The sequence below is a fragment of the Gossypium hirsutum genome, chromosome A12, assembly GCF_007990345.1.
Source record: "Gossypium hirsutum isolate 1008001.06 chromosome A12, Gossypium_hirsutum_v2.1, whole genome shotgun sequence".
Classification (NCBI taxonomy): Eukaryota; Viridiplantae; Streptophyta; class Magnoliopsida; order Malvales; family Malvaceae; genus Gossypium; species Gossypium hirsutum.
In genome coordinates this window covers 3,909,579-3,927,808 of record NC_053435.1, presented here as the reverse complement: position 1 = coordinate 3,927,808, position 18,230 = coordinate 3,909,579, and the positions used below count along the sequence as shown (strand labels likewise).

The window sequence follows — 18,230 nt, the reverse complement described above, 5'->3', positions numbered from 1 at the left end:
AGCAGGCAGGGTCATCTCTTTCGTTTCCTTCTCCAATTTTCAGTTTTCATTTACCTCCTTCTCCCACTTTCCACCGTCTACTGCCAAATAACGCCATCCACACCAACATTGGGTAAATGATGGTTGGGGCTTTAGTTCTATGTTCTAACATGGAGATGCTTACGGTTGCATCATCTACAAACACGACATTTCATATCCACAATACAATCAAAATATAAACATTGAATTCGTATTTGCGAGGCCAACGCCCTTTGTTTAAACGTCATCATCGGACACGTTAATGCATGCAGACATTATAACCTTCAAAAAGTAGTTTCAGAGTGAATGATTTGATGTCCAAGTTCAGAACTTAAGATATACATTACATGCATCTTTGCTCCCCGTTTATGTAATTCCCTGAAAAATGAAACAAGTGACACACGTCATGTGATGGCATATTCGTCACGGTCCATAAACCCCTACACCTACATTTCCCAAATTATGCTTTTTTTGGTCATTCAATGACTCACAAAACCGTTAAATACACTGCCTTTTTTTTCTACCTTCTTATAACAAGTTTTCTCTTCTCTTCTGCCATGGATGGTTGTCTCCCTCTCTCTGTATCTTCACTTAACTACTAATTTGGAAATTTATCACTTCCCGATATCTCTTCACTAATCGTTCCTTGGATTTATTTGAACCCCAATTTCTATAGAAATCAATTCGAAAATCTCAAATGGAGAACCGTTTTAGAGCTCGCTTTTGTGTTTTGATCCTTCTTGCTTGTTCAATATATTCCGGGCTCACATTGGTTGGAGCTCAAAATCGAAGACCAAAGAACGTTCAAGTTGCAGTTCGGGTTAAGTGGACGGGTACTCCATTGCTTTTGGAAGCCGGGTCTGTTCCTACTTCTCATTCCATTTTAATTTGGCCTTCTTGGGTTTATCATTTGTTCGATTATTTTTTGTAATTTGTTGATGTTTGTCTGTTTTCAACTTATTCATGTGGTGCTATCATCGGCATTATTAATTTCTTTCGACCTGTATATTGATTGTTTTCAGAACCTATCTAAATTCTTCCAACATTTTTCTTTTATTATTTGTTACAGTGAATTACTTTCAAAAGAGTCGAAAAATCTTTTCTGGGAGTTCATTGATGACTGGTTACTACATGTTGCAAAAACTGATGGCGATTCTCATTCAGCTAAAGACTGTGTTAAGAAAATTGTGAAACATGGTAGCTTTCTTTTAAGTGAACCATTGGCACCATTATTTGAATACTCCTTAAGTTTAAGATCAGCATCCCCGAGATTGGTGCTTTACCGTCAATTAGCAGAGGAGTCTCTTTCTTCTTTCCCACTGCCTGATGACAGTTACTCAAACAATGAGAGAGGGTTAGATGCTAATGAAACCGCAGATATTAAGAAGTTTGATCCCTTGCTTGTTGGAGTAAATCCAAAAAGCCCAGATGGGAAATGTTGTTGGGTGGATACTGGTGGAGCACTGTTCTTTGATGTTGCAGATTTGCTGTTGTGGCTTCAAAGACCTAATGAACTGTAATGTTGCTCTTTATCGTTTCTTTAATCATATTTTTAGGTTTGAAACTGATAATTGTTGTTTATGGTTGAATTATTGTTTCTTACATTTGTTGGTTGCCAGCAGTGGAGATGCCTCTCAGCAGCCTGAAACTTATGATTTTGATCATATCCATTTTGATTCAAATATTATGAGCCCAGTTGCTATTCTATATGGTGCTCTGGGAACAGATTGTTTTAGGGGGTTCCATGTTACCCTAACTCAAGCTGCCAAAGAGGTCTGTTATTGTGCTCTTGAAGTTTGTTGCCTTTTCATTCTTTACATGGATTTTCTTTTACTTAAAAATTTTGATTTTTCATTTTTCTTACATCGATCTTTTCTTTTTTATTTTATTACTTTATGAATAGTCTAAATCACATATTACCTGACAAACATCATTTGAAATAAAGCACCTATTGCAATCACAATATACTAGAATTCTTGTTTGAAGTAGTAGCTTATTAGAAAAAGGAACTTATATAGATCATGATCATTGTTTTTACCTATGCAAGATTCATCTGTTGCTAGTGGGAACATTCCTCACTGGTTTAAAGCTCTGACTCAATATTATTATTTGATCTGCTAATGATCTCCCGAATTTATTCACTTATATGCTTAATCGAATTATTGAATGTTATAGGTCAGACAGGATGCTATCTGAGTACGGTTTTCCCTTTATTTGGTTTCCCTTCATCTCTTGTATAAGAATTCTTATATCACACTTTTTGGTGCAATTGCTATGGCTACCTTTATTTCCAGGGAAAAGTTAATTATGTTGTCAGACCAGTATTACCTTCTGGTTGTGAAGCAGAAGTTGGCCTATGTGGAGCTGTTGGTGCAAGGGATTCCTTAAACTTGGGTGGCTATGGTGTAGAGCTTGCTTTGAAGAATATGGAATATAAAGCCATGGACGACAGTGCCATAAAGAAAGGTTAGAACTTTTGATGTAGCAGTTGCAAATTCAGAAGCCTGAACTAGTGCATGACCTAAGTATGCTAATAGGTATATTTTTCCGATGTATTATTTTTGTATGTTTCTGATACTTTTTGGGTAGTTTGTGTTTATCGTCTAATGCTTGCGGTTGGTTGCCCTTACTGATCTTTTCACTTGAATTCCGTTGTGATATTTCCTTGGTAGATATAGCAGTTTCTAGCGCTTGATGTTTTTGGCTTATTTGTGGCTCCTCTTGATTAATATTGTGATCCCTGATACGGACAATTGTGCCATGCACCTGCTCTAACTTGGTTGTTCTCTGGCTTTTGGATGCTTTTTCAATCTTTAATAGTCTTATATATATATTCTGAGGTATTGTGTTGTAAGAATTCATCTCCTTCTTTGTAGTCCTCAGTTGTAATATGACAGCATAATAAGGCCCGTGTGCTGTTCTATTACAGATTCAAATATCTTGAAAATATTTGCTACATTTCTGGGTTTTTTGTTTATGTTAGTATGCTTTCTTGTTTGTTTAATAATCACTTGCTTTATTGCTTTGATTTCTAGGTATCTAAGGGCTTGATGTATGAGTTTCAGGTGTAACTCTAGAAGATCCTCGGACCGAAGATCTTAATCAAGAAGTTAGAGGGTTTATATTTTCAAAAATTCTGGTATGTTATCCATATGATTCACCTATACTTCTGTTCCTATTTTCTTCCAATACAAGTTACAGCTGTTTCAAGGAACATAAATTACATGGACATTTATCTAAATGAATAAACTAAAATTGAAAGTCTTTCTCTTTGGAAAGGAGTCAACTATGTTCATAACGATTTGCAACCATAAAAGCTTCACCATTTTGTCCTTAATGTTAACATTTTCTGTTATTCGTTTTGCAGGAACGCAAATCTGACCTTACTTCTGGGATAATGGCTTTCAGGGATTACCTGTTGTCATCAACAATATCAGACACACTTGATGTTTGGGAACTGAAAGGTCCTTTGCTAAAGGGTCGTTTTCTTCTTGTTACAACATTTTTAATCTTCTGATTATAAAAACTTTCTCCCTTGAACAGATTTAGGGCATCAAACTGCAGAGAGAATAGTACAAGCCTCTGATCCTTTGCAGTCAATGCAGGAAATCAACCAAAATTTTCCTAGTGTAGTTTCCTCTTTATCTCGGATGAAGGTAATTTCTTGGTGTCACTTTCAATGTTGGACAGCTGTAAATATTTTTAATATTGGCTCCAAATATCGGGAATCCAATTGGGGTTTTCTAATCAATGTCTAAAAAGTTGTACATTCTGCAGCTCAACGATTCAATCAAAGATGAAATAATTGCAAACCAGAAAATGATCCCACCTGGCAAGTCCTTAATGGCTCTGAATGGTGCTTTAATCAATATCGAAGATATTGACCTCTATTTGTAATGCTCTTTCCTCCTATTTCTTTTTGTGTTTACTGAAGATATTGTTTTGAGATCATGACAGGTTGGATATTTATCTTTGGTCCATCTATAGCTGAAGTTTTTGGCTGTAGTCACCGAACAATTTTGATTGAATTATTCTTAAAATTTTAAAATGAAAAATCATTTGTATACAATCTGTAGCTGCTGTGGTTTTTAGTGCTTAATTTTAAATTCTAACAAATCCTATCACGAAATTTCAGACTAAATTAAACTTTTATAGCATTAAAAACAATTTGTTTGTTGGACTAGGCCTTTGTCCATGGAAAGTTTGATGTTTGATATGATATGTATTTTTCTCGAGAGCTTTAGTGTTGAATGTTTTGTCTTAATCTAGCGATATCACTTTTGAACCAGGGTCATTATAGTTGAATTTCTGGAAGCAAATGGTGCTCTATTTCTGTTTCTGTTTTGATGCTTTCTCTCTCTCCCAAGCTTGTCATTATGTCCTTATTTGGTTTCACTTTAACGTCTTTGATGTAACTTGATTGTTGTATAAATACTTCTTATTCATGTTTTACCATTATTTTCTTCATAGGTTGATTGACTTGGTCCATCAAGAGCTATCATTGGCTGATCAGTTTTCAAAATTAAAGGTGAATAATTCTAAGTTCAATTTTGTTTTGGCTGATAATCGAAAGCTATTATTTTGCTTCATACATACAACCTTATTAGTGGAATATAAATAGAACACTGTGTTCCCTTTTATTGCTCCCCTTCCAGCTGTAGTTGAAGAAACATGTACACTTTCTACCCTGTTCGAATAAGTTTGAAAATGCACCTTCTAAAACCAGAATGTAGTAGTATAATTATTGAAGTAGAATGCCTAAATGTGTGTGTGTGTGTGCAAGCATGTACAAGTGCATGGGATATACAAAAAGGAAAAAAAAAAACTAGATTGGTGTTCATAATTGGTAGCTAAAATATCATATAGTTGATCATATTAGCATAAATGCAACTGCTACTGCGATCCTTGGTTGCCTAGAAAAGGCATAACACACCTAGTACCTGGTCCAAAAATCTCAGTGCCTGTAACTGACTTCAATGAACTGAATATTGGTTGGATTCAATAAAATAAACTATATATCGGGTATTGCTTGAGAGGAATGCACATTATATATCAGAGCCATCTGTTGTACTAATCTACCTGTTATGCCTCTTGTCTCCATGACTGTTTAATTTCTTATCAACTGTGAAAAACAAATTGATTCTCTCTCAAAAGTAATGGTTCCTGTAACTGAGACTCTTTTCTTTCAATGAACTGATTGTTGTGTGGCTTCAAAACAGTAATCTATTTATGCCTCTTGTATATTTGATTCTAATACTTTTCAGATCCCTCATAGCACTGTAAGGAAGCTTCTATTAACTGTGACTCCTCCTGAGTTGAATACGTTCCGAGTTGATTTTCGTTCTGCCCATGTCCATTATCTCAATAACTTGGAGGAGGATGCTATGTATAGGCGATGGAGGAATAATATAAATGAAGTATGTTAATTTATCATAATATTTCTGATGATTCTGCATAAGTTAGCTTCTTCTACAATTGCTTAAAAGTGTCTTTTGATGACATTTTATGCAGATTTTAGTGCCTGTCTTTCCAGGCCAGCCACATTACATCCGTAAGAATCTGTATCATGCTGTTTATGTCCTTGATCCGGCAACAGTTTGTGGTCTTCAGGCATGTTTTCTACTGTATTCTGGGTGATTTGATCTCTCTCTCTCTCCCTCTCATTTTCTTGCTCGCTTAAATTTTTCTCACTGTAATTTCCCACTGGAACTTTGCAGTCCATTGATATGATTACATCTTTCTACGAGAATACTTTTCCAATGAGATTCGGGGTGATACTATATTCTGCACAGTTCATCAAGAAGATTGAAATGAGTGGTGGTGAACTTCATTCATCTGCTTTGGAGCATGACAGCGAAATTGAGAATGATAAATCTAGTTTGGTAGTTGATTAATTTTAGTTTTACTTTATTCTTTTTGAACCTTTTGTTAAATTTTGTACCATCTGTGCTGAACCTTGGTTTCTCTTCAGTTATTTCATGACTTCTTTCTGCTTTCAAGTACCGTTGAAGTCTCTCTTTTGCATTAAATGGTGCTAATAAACATTTTCATTGTAATTTATTTTGCAGATTATACAACTTTTTATCTATATTAAGGAAAATCATGGGCCTCAAACAGCTTTTCAATTTTTAAGCAATGTATGTTTTGATATCTACATTACCTATTCCAACTGTAAAATTTATGCTTTCTCTGTAGCTTTGCTATTGACTTTATTCTAGTTTTTCTGTTGTTTATTTTCAATATTTTCTTTAATATTAATTGCTTGGGGAGAAAAAGAAGTTTGAGTTTCAATATATGTCCTTGACTAATTTAAACTTGTTAACCTACTTTTTTTTTACCCTTTTCTTCTCTATAATTATCATCTTTATGTTTTTCAGTTTTTGCTAAACCCTTCCTGAAATTTGTATATAGAACTACCAGCACGTACTTTGCCAATGAGATAAGAGGCTATATATGATAACAATTTAATATATCAATGATCTATATACATGAAAAATTCACGATAATGGTTTGTTTTTATTTCGTTCGTTTATACTGCTGTTCTCGTTATCATTTTTTACTGCAAAAGGTCATGTCTTGGCATTGGAAATTACTTGTTTCTATAATTTGGAGGCATAAAGCCATCCTGTAAGTGTGGAAGTCTTTCACTAAAGGAGGAGGTTGGGAGAGCCTTAATTAGGCTGAGAATCTTTTAGTTATTAGGCTAGTGCCTAGAATTGCTATTTTCTCCTAAGAGGGGAATTTTCAAAATTACAGATGATTTTCTGAACTACAGCAGGTCTATAAAGCTCCTTGCATGATTTTTTTTTTTTTAAAATTCCCATGGTTGAATCTGTCTATCACTTTTGTTTATTTGATGCAATTTGGCGGTGTTAACCATAGAGCTACATGCTTGTGATAGGTAAATCGACTACGAATAGAATCTGCTGAGTCCACAGACGAGGCTGTTGAAATGCACCATATTGAAGGGGCATTTGTGGAAACAGATTTGTAAGTTTTGATAAGCTTCAGATAACCTATGCTTTTATATTTCTTTATGTGATGCTCCACTAGTTTTAGAAGATCTAGATTTGCTTCATTAAAACCAATCTGACTGTTCTTTATGTAGATCGAAAGCAAAATCTTCACCCCAGCAAATACTGTTAAAGTTGAAAAAGGAACAGACTTTTAAGGAAATGTCTCAAGAGAGTTCTTTGTCTGTTTTTAAGCTGGGTGTGGGCACACTGCAGTGCTGCCTCCTGATGAATGGTCTTGTCTTTGATTCTAGTGAGGTATCTAATTCATTCGTGTATGTAATGAAAACACAGCATATCTTTTCTAACTTGATGGTCTTGTGTTTTTTTTTTTACTATTTGGTATCCTTGTATGTGTTTTGGCTGATTGTTTTATTAAAATATTAATAGGCTCATGAATCCATCATAATGGGTAGTACAATCTTTTTTATCCTGTTACAAAATGTCGTTTTACCTGTAGAGAATCATTATAGCATGCTGGTTTCTTTTATATTTATATTTGTAAGACTACTTCAACATGAGTTCTAGCCTTGATTCCTCATATATAGTACTTTACAAGTCTTTTTTTTTTTTCCTTTTCAGATACCGACTTCTGTCATGATGATTTACTAGCTCTTTATTGAAAAGTTTTCAATTCAAACTTAGATGACCTTTTTTTGTTTTTTCTCTGGGCAGGAAGCTCTTATAAATGCCATGAGTGACGAGCTTCCCAGAATACAAGAACAAGTTTACTATGGGCACATAAATTCTCGCACTGATGTGCTGGACAAATTCCTATCAGAAAATGGTATCAGCCGCTATAATCCCCAGGTAAAGGCTGCTTAGAATCCTTTTGGGAATATCACTTTTATAAAGATATCATTATTGTGATGTCTGTTGTAACGTTATGTTGGTTGGGTGCAGATTCTTGCTGATGGCAAGGTCAAACGAAGGTTTGTGTCTCTGGCTTCGTCTATTCTTGGAGGGGACTCTGTGCTGAATGAAATTAATTACTTACATTCTCCTGAAAGTAAGTACTTTTTGTTAGTTTTAATTTCATACTGTTTTCTTTAGTTGCTTGGTTCTGAATTATTTAATGGGTTTTAAAATTCCAGCTGTGGATGATGTCAAGGCTGTAACTCATCTTCTTGCTGTTGATGTGACATCAAAAAAAGGGATAAAGTTACTTCGTGAAGGAATTCATTATCTGGTTATTCCTTTGTGCTATGACTTTTGGTTCATGTTTAAATATGTTTATCCCACGGTGTTATTTCTATTGCCACCATAATTGTTGATGTTCTAGCATGCTTGTGCTGTTTACCAGATTGGAGGCACCCAAGGTGCTCGTGTTGGTGTGCTATTTAGTGCTAGTCAGACTGCTGACTTGCCAAGTCTTCTACTTACGAAGACCTTTGAGATTACTGCAGCCTCATATAGGTTTCTTAAGTCCAATACTTTTGCAGGCTTTTATTTCATTAACTGAATTTTGTAAATATGCTTTGCACAACTCTAATCTTAGTATTTACTTGCATTTCTGCTGTGTTGCAGTCATAAGAAGAAAGTATTAGATTTTTTAGACCAACTATGCTCATTTTATGAGCATAAATACATTCTTAGATCTACCACTGCAGCTGAAAGTAATCAAGAATTCGTTGATAAGGTCTATGAACTTGCTGAGGCAAATGAACTGTTTTCTAAGGCATATAAATTTCTTCTACCAGAAGCTTCAGATCTGAAGTTGAGAGAACATTTGAATAAGGTAGCATTAGCTGATTTTTGGCTTTTATAAGCTGTGGTAGCTCTCACACAATTCTAATTATTTTTCTAGTTTGACAATCTTTTTCTATTCCAATTTGATTTTCTCTTGTAATGGTTGATAGTAGCAAGTCCCTGGATTGTTATTCTAATTCTCATAAGGATGCTAATATGTCAAATTGCAATTCTATGCAGGTGTCACAATTTCTATATAGACAATTAGGGATACCATCTGGTGTAAATGCAATCATTACCAATGGAAGGGTTCGTTTTATTCTCTCTTAAATAATCATAAATCTTGATATTCAGGAAAAAAAAAAGAGGAAAAGAAAAATAAATCATAAACCTTTAGCATTAGTGTTGAATTGACTCCTTGTTTTCAGTTTGCACTGACAATGGCTTGCTCTTTTATTTTCTGTTGAAGTAATCTATGTTTTGATAGGTTACTCCTCTTGGAGCTAGCGTATTTCTGAGTGATGATCTGCATCTTTTGGAGTCCGTCGAGTTCAAGCATAGAATAAATCATATTGTAGAGATCATTGAGGAAGTTAATTGGCAGGATGTAGATCCTGACATGCTAACAAGGTTAGTTTCTGTTGAAATTAGATATTTGAAAGACGAATTTTATAGGGATTTGAATAATTTTTCAGTCATACTAAAAAATGATTACATAGGTATTTATACAAAGAGCAAAAAGCTATTTAAGGCTGTCAGCACTCTCCCTCAAGTTGGTGCATAGATACTACACATGCCCAACTTGCAAATCAGACTTATGAAAGGTTCTATTACTTAATCCTTTAATGGACACATCAGCTAACTGCTTGTCTGACGTCACATGAACTAAGTCTAAGAGACCGGAGTTCAATTTTTCTTTGATGAAGTGTCGATCTATCTCAATATGTTTTGTTCAATCATGTTGGACTGGGTTTTGAGCTATGCTTATTGAAGCCTTATTATCATTGTACAAGAATAATTTTCCTTTCCTTGACAGTTTCAACTCCTCCAATACCTTCTGTAGCCAAATAAGCTCACCAACACCTTCAGCCATATCCTAGTATTCTGCCTCGGCATTTTATCGAGCAACTATGCTTTACTTCTTTCTTCTCCAAGTGACTAAATTTCCTCCCATGAGTGTGCAATAACCAATTGTAGACCTTTGATCATCTAAAGATCCAGCCCAATTTGTATCTGTAAAAGCCTCTATCTAGAGGTGACCATTTTTAGAAAAGAGAAGTCTCTTTCCTGGAGTAGACTTTATGTAGCGTAGTATGCGAAAGACAGCTTACATATGATGTTCTCGAGGATCATGTATAAACTGACTCACCACACTAATCGAGTATGTTGTGTCTAGTCTAGTGTGTGAGAGATAAATTAGTTTCCCCACTAATCTTTGATACCTCTCTTTATCCACTGATTCTCCCATCCTAGCTTGCAACTTATAATTGTTCTCCATAGGTGATTCTACAAGTTTGCAACGCAGCATACATGTTTCTGTCAAGAGATCAAAGATATAATTTCTTTGGGAAATGAAGATTCATTTATTTGATCAGGCAACTTCAATTCCTAAGAAGTACTATGATTTCCCCAGGTCTTTGGTTTCAAATTCCTGAGCCAATCATTGCTTCAGTTGAACCATTTCTTCCTCGTCGTCTTTTGTCACCACTATGTTATTGTTAGAATCTTGACTCTCAATGAAGATGAGAATCTTAACACCCTCCTCATTATACCTCCTGATCCTACCACCATTACCAAGCCTACAAATCAGGGTGTTATTGTAATTCCAGATTTAGACAGTGGTTTCCCTGTGCAGCAAGAAATAGAAATAGGGCGCCACCTGATCCAGAGAGGCAGCAAGAACAGGCTCCAGAACTATGGGTTTATTCTCGACGACAACGTCCTCCTGAAGCCGAGACAGCAGTGCCAATTACATCCTCAACCGAGGACTGTTCCGAACCAGAAGTCTCACCTCTATCGCCATCCATCTACCTTCCAATTGCTGTTCGAAAGGGCACAAAAAGCTACACTCAACACCCTATTTCCCGGTTTGTGTCCTATGGAAACTTATCTAAGTCTTATAGAGCTTTTGTATCTAATGTTGATTCTGTAGAAACACCAAAAATATAGAAGAGGCTCTTGAATCTGCTAAGTGGAGGAAAGCTGTGATGTAAGAAATGAGGGCTCTCAAGGCAAATGAAACTTGGGAAGTCTCGGATCTACCTAGTGGGTAGAAGACTGTAGGATGCAAATGGATCTTCACCACAAAGTTTAAACCTGATGGCAGCATTGATCGACACAAAGCTCGGCTCATTGCTAAGGGTTTCACCCAAACCTATGGCCTAGACTTCGACGAGACGTTCGCACCGGTTACCAAACTAAACACCATTCGAGTTCTTCTATCCCTAGCTGTCAACATGGACTGGTCCTTGACTCAATTGGATGTAAAAAATGCATTCCTCAATGGAGAGTTAAATGAGGAAGTGTACATGGATTTCCCACCCGAGTTTGAAGAAAGCAAGGGCCAAGTATGCAAGCTGAAGAAATCCTTATATGGGCTGAAACAGTCTCCAAGGGCGTGGTTCAGCTAATTTGCCAAGACTATGATCAGTAGGAGCTACACCCAAGGGCAAGCAGATCATACCATGTTTTACAAGCATTCGAAAGGTGGGAAATGCTGCATCCTTATTATTTATGTGGATGATATAATATTAACTGGGGATGATTCAAGCGAAATTGAAAGTCTAAAAGAATTTCTTAGTGCTGAATTCGAACTTAAGGACTTAGGGAACCTTAAGTACTTCCTCGGAATGGAAGTAGCAAGGTCTAAAACAGGGATTTTCATCTCTCAAAGGAAATATATCCTTGATCTATTATTTGAGGTTAGGATGTTGGGGTGTAAACCAGCTAAAACTCCCATGGAATTCGGTTGGGATGTTGGGGTGTAAACCAGCTGAAACCCCCATGGAATTCAATCTTAAATTGGGAACTGATAAAGATGGAGAAGATGTCGATAGGGGGAGATATCAACGACTGGTAGGAAAACTCATCTACCTATCTCACATCCGTCCAGACATAGCCTTTGGTATGAGTGTTATCAGCCAATATATGCATGCTCCTAGAGAAGCACTTGGAAGCTACTTACAAAATTTTAAGATATCTAAAGGGGACCCCTGGTAAAGGCCTACACTTCAAGAAAACTGCCAGTCGAAGTGTGGAAATTTACACTGATGCAGAGTGGGCAGGATCTGTCAATGACAGACGTTCTACAAGTGGTTATTGTAGCTATGTGTGGGGCAATCTTGTGACATGGAGAAGCAAAAAACAGCCTGTAGTAGCACGCAGTAGCGCAGAGGCAGAATATCGAGCACTATCCCATGGCATATGCGAAGGAATCTGGATACAACGACTAATGGGAGAACTAAAAGTGCTCTACACTAGACCTATAAAGATGTATTGTGACAACCAAGCAACTGTCAGCATAGCTCATAACCCTGTTTACCACGATCGCACCAAACATGTAGAGATAGATCGCCACTTCATCAGGGAAAAAATTGACTCAGGAGAAGTGTGCATCACCTACTTACCTACCAGGCAACAAGTTGCAGACATGCTAACTAAAAGCTTGAACAGGAACATGTTCAAGGAGCTCATTAGCAAGCTGGGTTTGATAAATATTTACACTCCAGCTTGAGGGGGAGTGTTAGAATCCCTAAGATTAAGGACAGAATACTTGCCTTAGTCCTATAAATTACCTTGTATAGTAGGATCTAATTTTAATCTCTAATTCTTAGGAAATTACTGATTTCTAGGGATTGATTCCTTATTTGTACTTAGTTCTACCTATAAAATTCTGTGACCTAATTAAAATAAAATAACAATCTTCTCTCTAAAGTTTGTTCAGTTATCAATATAAATAGTAAGAATGGTGATCTTACACTTGTGATGTCTTATAAAAAAGGTATGGTCTGCATCACTCTACCGATAGCCAAAAGAGACCATAGCTTTACTGAATTTGTCAAACCATGCTCTAGGAGACTGTTATAGCCCATATAGGGCTTTTTTTAGCTTACACACCTTCCCTTGTGTTTTCTCTTCATCAAATCTAAGAGTTGTCTTCATATACACCTCATCTTCTAGGTATTGAACTGCTATAGGTTCCAATCGAGGTTGGCTGCACAAGATAACAGTATTCTGATGGTGTTCATTTTGGCTTGCAAATGTCTTTTAATAGTCTACTACGTAAGTTTGAGTGAAACCTTGAGCAACTAATCTGGCTTTGAATCATTCAATCGAGCCATCAGACTTGTGTTTTACAGTAAACACCCATTTGCAACCAACTAGTTTCTTGCTCATTTGTTAATATACTAGCTCCCAAGTTTCATTCTTGGTCAATGCCTTCGTTTCTTCAATCATGGTAGCTTTCCACTTGGAATCTCCAAATGCTTCTCTCCAATCCTTTGGAAGAAACACAAAAGACAAAGACAAGGTAAAGGTAAAGGTTCCATAGGAAAGAGACTAAGAGTTATAGGAAATAAAGTTAGAAAAATGATATCTAAGGTATCTAGTATAGGATCTAACTCCTTTTCTTAGGGCAATTGGTTAATATAAATAATCAGGTAAATTGGGACTTAAGGGTAACTCACCAGAAGAAGATTCTTGGTGCGTAGTAGGTTGCATGATGATCTTTTTTGTTCTATGCTTCCTTGAATACATCTTCAAATCCAGTCTATCCAATTGCCCAACAATCTCCCCCTCAACATTAGTCTCCCTTTCTTCTACAATAGCTTCTTCTTGACCTTGTGGAGTTTGATCCTCCATTCTTTCTCTTGGGATAAGTTTTTCTAGGGCTAATGAGTTAGGAATCACCTCTTAAAAAGGTGATTTGTGAAGATCATGGTAGGGCTTGGTTTCTCTGAAAGTGGGTGATAGGACTTGTATCCTTTTTGTATTGGAGAATCCCCAATGAACACGCATATAAGTGCTTGTGGGTCTAACTTTCCAGCTTTCTAGTTGTGAACATAATAAATAGATCCAAACACTCTTGGAGGAATAGTATATTCATTTTTACCTTTAAGGATTTTGCAAGGGACTTCTAAAATCAAGGACCCTTAGAGGCATTCTATTGATAAGGTAAGCAACTACGAGTATTGCATCACCCCAATATGGTTTCGACAGATTCATAGTGAACATGAGAGATTTGGCTACCTTAAGTAAAAGTCGATTCTTCCTTTCAACTACTCCATTTAGAGCACTAATTCCTGGACAACTAGTTGATAGATTATCCCAAAAGACTCCAAATAGTCAACAAAGTTGTACTTTGCATCATTATCAGTTCTAAGAAATTGTATTTTAGCATCAAATCGAGTACACACCATTTTATGAAAAAATTGAAAGCATGCAAACACATCACTTTTCGACTTCAATAAATACACCTAAGTCATCCTTGTACAACAATCAATTAAGGTAACAAACCACCAATTACCAGATAATTAAGTATGCCAAGCTGGTCCCTAAACATCAGAGTAAAATAGTCATAAAAGGAATGGTACTTTTGTTATTTCTCAAAGGATAAGAGTTCTTAGTAAATTTAGCATACTCACAAGCTTCACAAAAAAATGAATCAAACTAAGTCTTTGAAAAAAATTTTGGATATAATTTTTGTAGAACCGAAAAAGATGGATGACCTAACCAGTTGTGCTATTGCATTATTTCTTGGTTAATAACCTTATTTCTTCCAAAGAAAGCTTGAGATAAAACAAAACCATTACTTCCCTCTAACGGATATAGGTCATCATGCAATCTACCACTGTCAATCTTCCTCCCTGTTTGAAGATCCTGAAAAACACAATGATTGGGGGGGAAATTCAACTTTGCAGTTTAAGGTTTTTGTGACGGCTCTAACAAATAAAAGGCTAATGAGAAACTGAGGAACATGTAAATTGAAGATAGTTTAATCTCTAGTGTACACACAATAGAACTGGATCTAGACATAGTAGTAAAGGACCCATCAGCTAGTCTAACACTTTCCTTTGTTTGACATGGAAAGTAGTTTAGGAAGTTTTTTGTGGAACCTGCCATGTATCTATTTGCACCAAAATCAATTATCCAAAGAGTTAGTGTGACTATAAGCATTTAGGCATTACCTGACTTCACAAAGTTAGTCGTATAGGAAAGGTGTTTAATTTCATCATTTGTTGTTGACATTTTTTTAAGGAAAAAAATAAAGAAAAGTTCCAACAAAAATCCAAGAATCAAAAAATGTCCCAAAAATTTCAACCTCACCAAATCAAGAACTTTTCAAAGGGGATGGTCAGAATACAGCTCTGAGGTCGTCGCGATGGCGAAACAAGTAGACTCCATTAGAGTGAATGTCACAGTCCAATGCATGGGAGAAATAGTAGCAGCTAACAGAGGCATGTGAGGCTCATTCGCAACTCTTCTGGACACTGGTTTTCGGGGTTTTGCCGGCAATGGTCTTCCGATCCTCCTGGTACGGGCAGTGAGAACAAAAAATAAGCCAAAAGTGGAAACCCCCAATTTTCGAGATCCTAGAGTTTATGCTATTTTCGGGAAAAAGAAAAAATAAAAAATTGGCCCCTAAATCAGGATAATAGCTCTGATACCATATTGAAATTAGATATTTGAGAGATGAATTTTATAGCAATTTGAATAATTTCACTTATACTAAAAAATGATAACATAGGTATTTATACAAAAAGAAAAAAACTAAGGCAAGAAATAATATATAATCCCAAATATCAAGTATATCTAATCCCTAATTTACAGTGACAGAAAGAATCTCTTGGCTGTCAACAGTTTCTGCTCTATCTGGCTGGTTATCTTCTTCATTTATCCATCATTGCAGCATATGCAGTGTAGGCTTATATAGGCATTTGGGGAATAATTTTCTTGAGCTTACTACATATTTATCTCTTGGATCTACGGCTCTATTTGATCAATAACTTGCACATGCTACTAGTTATGCTGGTTTATGATTTTCGTTCACAATTGCCAAATGCCAATGGACTTTTGAACTTTGGTCGGGAACCTGATTTTTTATATCAACTGCAGATAGACATCTGTACTTTTCATCATTTATCTTTCAGGTTGGACATGCTGTATCTGTACTGATTTTATTCCTGCTTTCAGTAAATATATTAGTGATGTTATTATGTTCGTGTCATCTTCAATGGCTACAAGGGATCGAAGTACTGAAAGTGCACGCTTTGAGATTTTGAATGCGGAATATAGGTAAGGTTTCTAAAGCACTTCAATGCTTATGAGGTTTTATTAATTTCTATTCTTTTTAAAAACCATGCTGCATTTCATGTCTTTTTATTTCCTCTTTGGATTCCTTTTGATAAATCTCCATATATTCATCCTATATGACTGAGGGAAATTTATAGAATATCATGGTAGGCGCAGCCTTTCTTTAAACTTTTCAAATATAGATCCATATTCAATTCCTTGATTATTTCTATTGTTTCTATTATTTCTCTAGCTCAACAAACTCCTAGAGTTACTAGACATGTCTATTTCTATGCTTAATCATTATTTGTCAACTGAGTGGGATTGTAACGACCCAAGTGATTTTGAGGAAAGACAAAAGCAGGACCAAAACTTTGCAAAAGGAAAATGCAATGCATTACCTTCTCACCTTGAACTGCAATACTTTTTCAACAATAATATTCTTTCTTTTAATCAATTTTCATAAAGCTGCCTTCCTATCCAATTTGAACCAATTTGGGGCTTCTCGAGGACAAAATGTTCATATTTTCACTATGCTTCAACAAAATGGTCATCTTACTTAACAATAAAATAAGATTTAATTTTGAACCTCTTCTTGAAATCGTCAACTTGTATATTAATTGTTATATGTTCCAAATTTCATTGATTGCCTGTGTTTTCTGTTGGTTTTGTAGTGTATGTTTCATTTGTTTGTGCTTATAATCCTCTCTTTGACTAACACTTGCCGTCTTTTTTCCTGGAAATGTTCCCTAGTGCTGTTGTTGTAAATAATGAGAATTCTAGTATTCATATTGATGCGGTTGTTGATCCTTTAAGTCCATCTGGTCAGAAACTATCATCACTTCTTCGTGTTCTGGCTAAGTATGCCCACCCAAGCATGCGCATTGTACTAAATCCCTTGGTGAGTTAAATTTTATAATTTTGGTTATCTTTGCTATGTTGTGATTATGACTAGAAAAAATTATTATGGAATGCATGAGAACATACTAAAGCATGCTTATTGTAATAGAATTGTATTAAATCTCTTGGTTGGTGGTTAATATTTCCAGTATTGGTTATCTCTAGCATGTCGTGGTTGTCAATAGAAAGTGTAATTGAGAGATAAGGAGAGACATGTCCTCATGCCAAGGGGAAAAATAGCCTAGGAGTACAGGATTTTGGATTTGATCCATGTACTGGATGGGGGAGGATCATTACATGAAGCAAACAAACATTGGAAAATAGAAAAACAGAAGCAAAGAATACTTACTTGCATGTCCGTTGTGGTGAGGATCTAGGGTTCCCACAATGTTGAAATTGTAGTAAGTATCACACAGTTTGGAATTTTTGGCCTTGAAATATTTAGTCTTTCTTATGATGTCACTGCAGTTTTCTGTGATGTTTTTTTAGAGGAAACATTCTGTATGTTCACATTCATGCTTTTATTTCGTTCCATTGTGGTGAGGATTTAGGTCTCCCACAATGTTGAAAATATAGTAAGCATCACACTGTTTGGGGTTATGGGCCTTGAAATATTCAGCCTTTCTGATGATGTTACTGCAGTTTGCTATGATGGTCGTTTTAAATGGAAACATTCTGTATGGTCACTTTATGCTTTTATTTTGTTCCTTGCTTGAAGTCTTACTTTTTAATTATGAAATTCTATGCTTTAACTTTGTGGCAGAGTTCCCTTGGTGATCTTCCACTGAAGAACTATTACAGATATGTTGTCCCAACCATGGTATGCTTCTCACTTTAGAAACCATTTTTAGCCCTCAAGAATGGTGTCTCAGCTGTTAAGATCTTGCAGGATGATTTTAGCAGTACTGATTACACTGTAAATGGACCCAAAGCATTCTTTGCTAATATGCCATTATCAAAAACACTCACCATGAACCTAGATGTTCCTGAGCCGTGGCTTGTTGAGCCTGTCATTGCTATGTATGTTCTTTATCCACCAACATTTTGATTTCTTTCTCAGTATATTGTCCTTTCCCTTTATGCTTTGATGAGTTGCAACATCATATACCTTACTGATTTAACTAATCTCAAACTCTCTTTGGATCGAAATACTTCAGTCATGACCTGGACAATATTTTTCTTGAGAACTTGGGAGACACAAGGACATTGCAAGCAGTTTTTGAACTTGAAGCCCTAGTTCTGACTGGTGAGTTTGTTTTTGTTTAGAAATCATGTGAAATTTCCAATCCTAACTGGAGTGAATGAGTACTGTACACATTT

At 35.9% G+C, this 18,230-nt stretch overlaps 1 protein-coding gene across 3 annotated transcripts in view; it reads left to right on the top strand.

Moving 5' to 3' along the window:
- The first annotated feature begins 450 nt into the window (after positions 1-450).
- The window catches only part of LOC107931662 (UDP-glucose:glycoprotein glucosyltransferase), a 30,167-nt gene continuing 12,387 nt past the window's right edge, over positions 451-18,230 (top strand). The window contains exons 1-27 of one of the 3 annotated variants that reach the window (XR_005906038.1): positions 451-876; positions 1,088-1,534; positions 1,641-1,791; positions 2,313-2,484; positions 3,084-3,157; positions 3,386-3,482; positions 3,562-3,674; positions 3,796-3,911; positions 4,489-4,546; positions 5,283-5,435; positions 5,530-5,628; positions 5,736-5,900; positions 6,087-6,155; positions 6,920-7,008; positions 7,127-7,289; positions 7,707-7,841; positions 7,935-8,040; positions 8,126-8,220; positions 8,335-8,447; positions 8,559-8,769; positions 8,961-9,029; positions 9,208-9,350; positions 15,912-16,013; positions 16,764-16,911; positions 17,674-17,730; positions 17,800-17,930; positions 18,068-18,156. Coding sequence is in view for 2 of the 3 variants with exons in the window: in XM_016863597.2 (XP_016719086.2) it covers positions 716-876; positions 1,088-1,534; positions 1,641-1,791; positions 2,313-2,484; positions 3,084-3,157; positions 3,386-3,482; positions 3,562-3,674; positions 3,796-3,911; positions 4,489-4,546; positions 5,283-5,435; positions 5,530-5,628; positions 5,736-5,900; positions 6,087-6,155; positions 6,920-7,008; positions 7,127-7,289; positions 7,707-7,841; positions 7,935-8,040; positions 8,126-8,220; positions 8,335-8,447; positions 8,559-8,769; positions 8,961-9,029; positions 9,208-9,350; positions 15,912-16,013; positions 16,764-16,911; positions 17,674-17,730; positions 17,800-17,930; positions 18,068-18,156 (3,526 nt within the window). In the remaining variant the exon portion in view is untranslated. The remainder of the gene's footprint in view (positions 877-1,087; positions 1,535-1,640; positions 1,792-2,312; positions 2,485-3,083; positions 3,158-3,385; positions 3,483-3,561; positions 3,675-3,795; positions 3,912-4,488; positions 4,547-5,282; positions 5,436-5,529; positions 5,629-5,735; positions 5,901-6,086; positions 6,156-6,919; positions 7,009-7,126; positions 7,290-7,706; positions 7,842-7,934; positions 8,041-8,125; positions 8,221-8,334; positions 8,448-8,558; positions 8,770-8,960; positions 9,030-9,207; positions 9,351-15,911; positions 16,014-16,763; positions 16,912-17,673; positions 17,731-17,799; positions 17,931-18,067; positions 18,157-18,230) is intronic. The other 2 variants (XM_016863597.2, XM_041082510.1) reach the window with 2 other exon arrangements.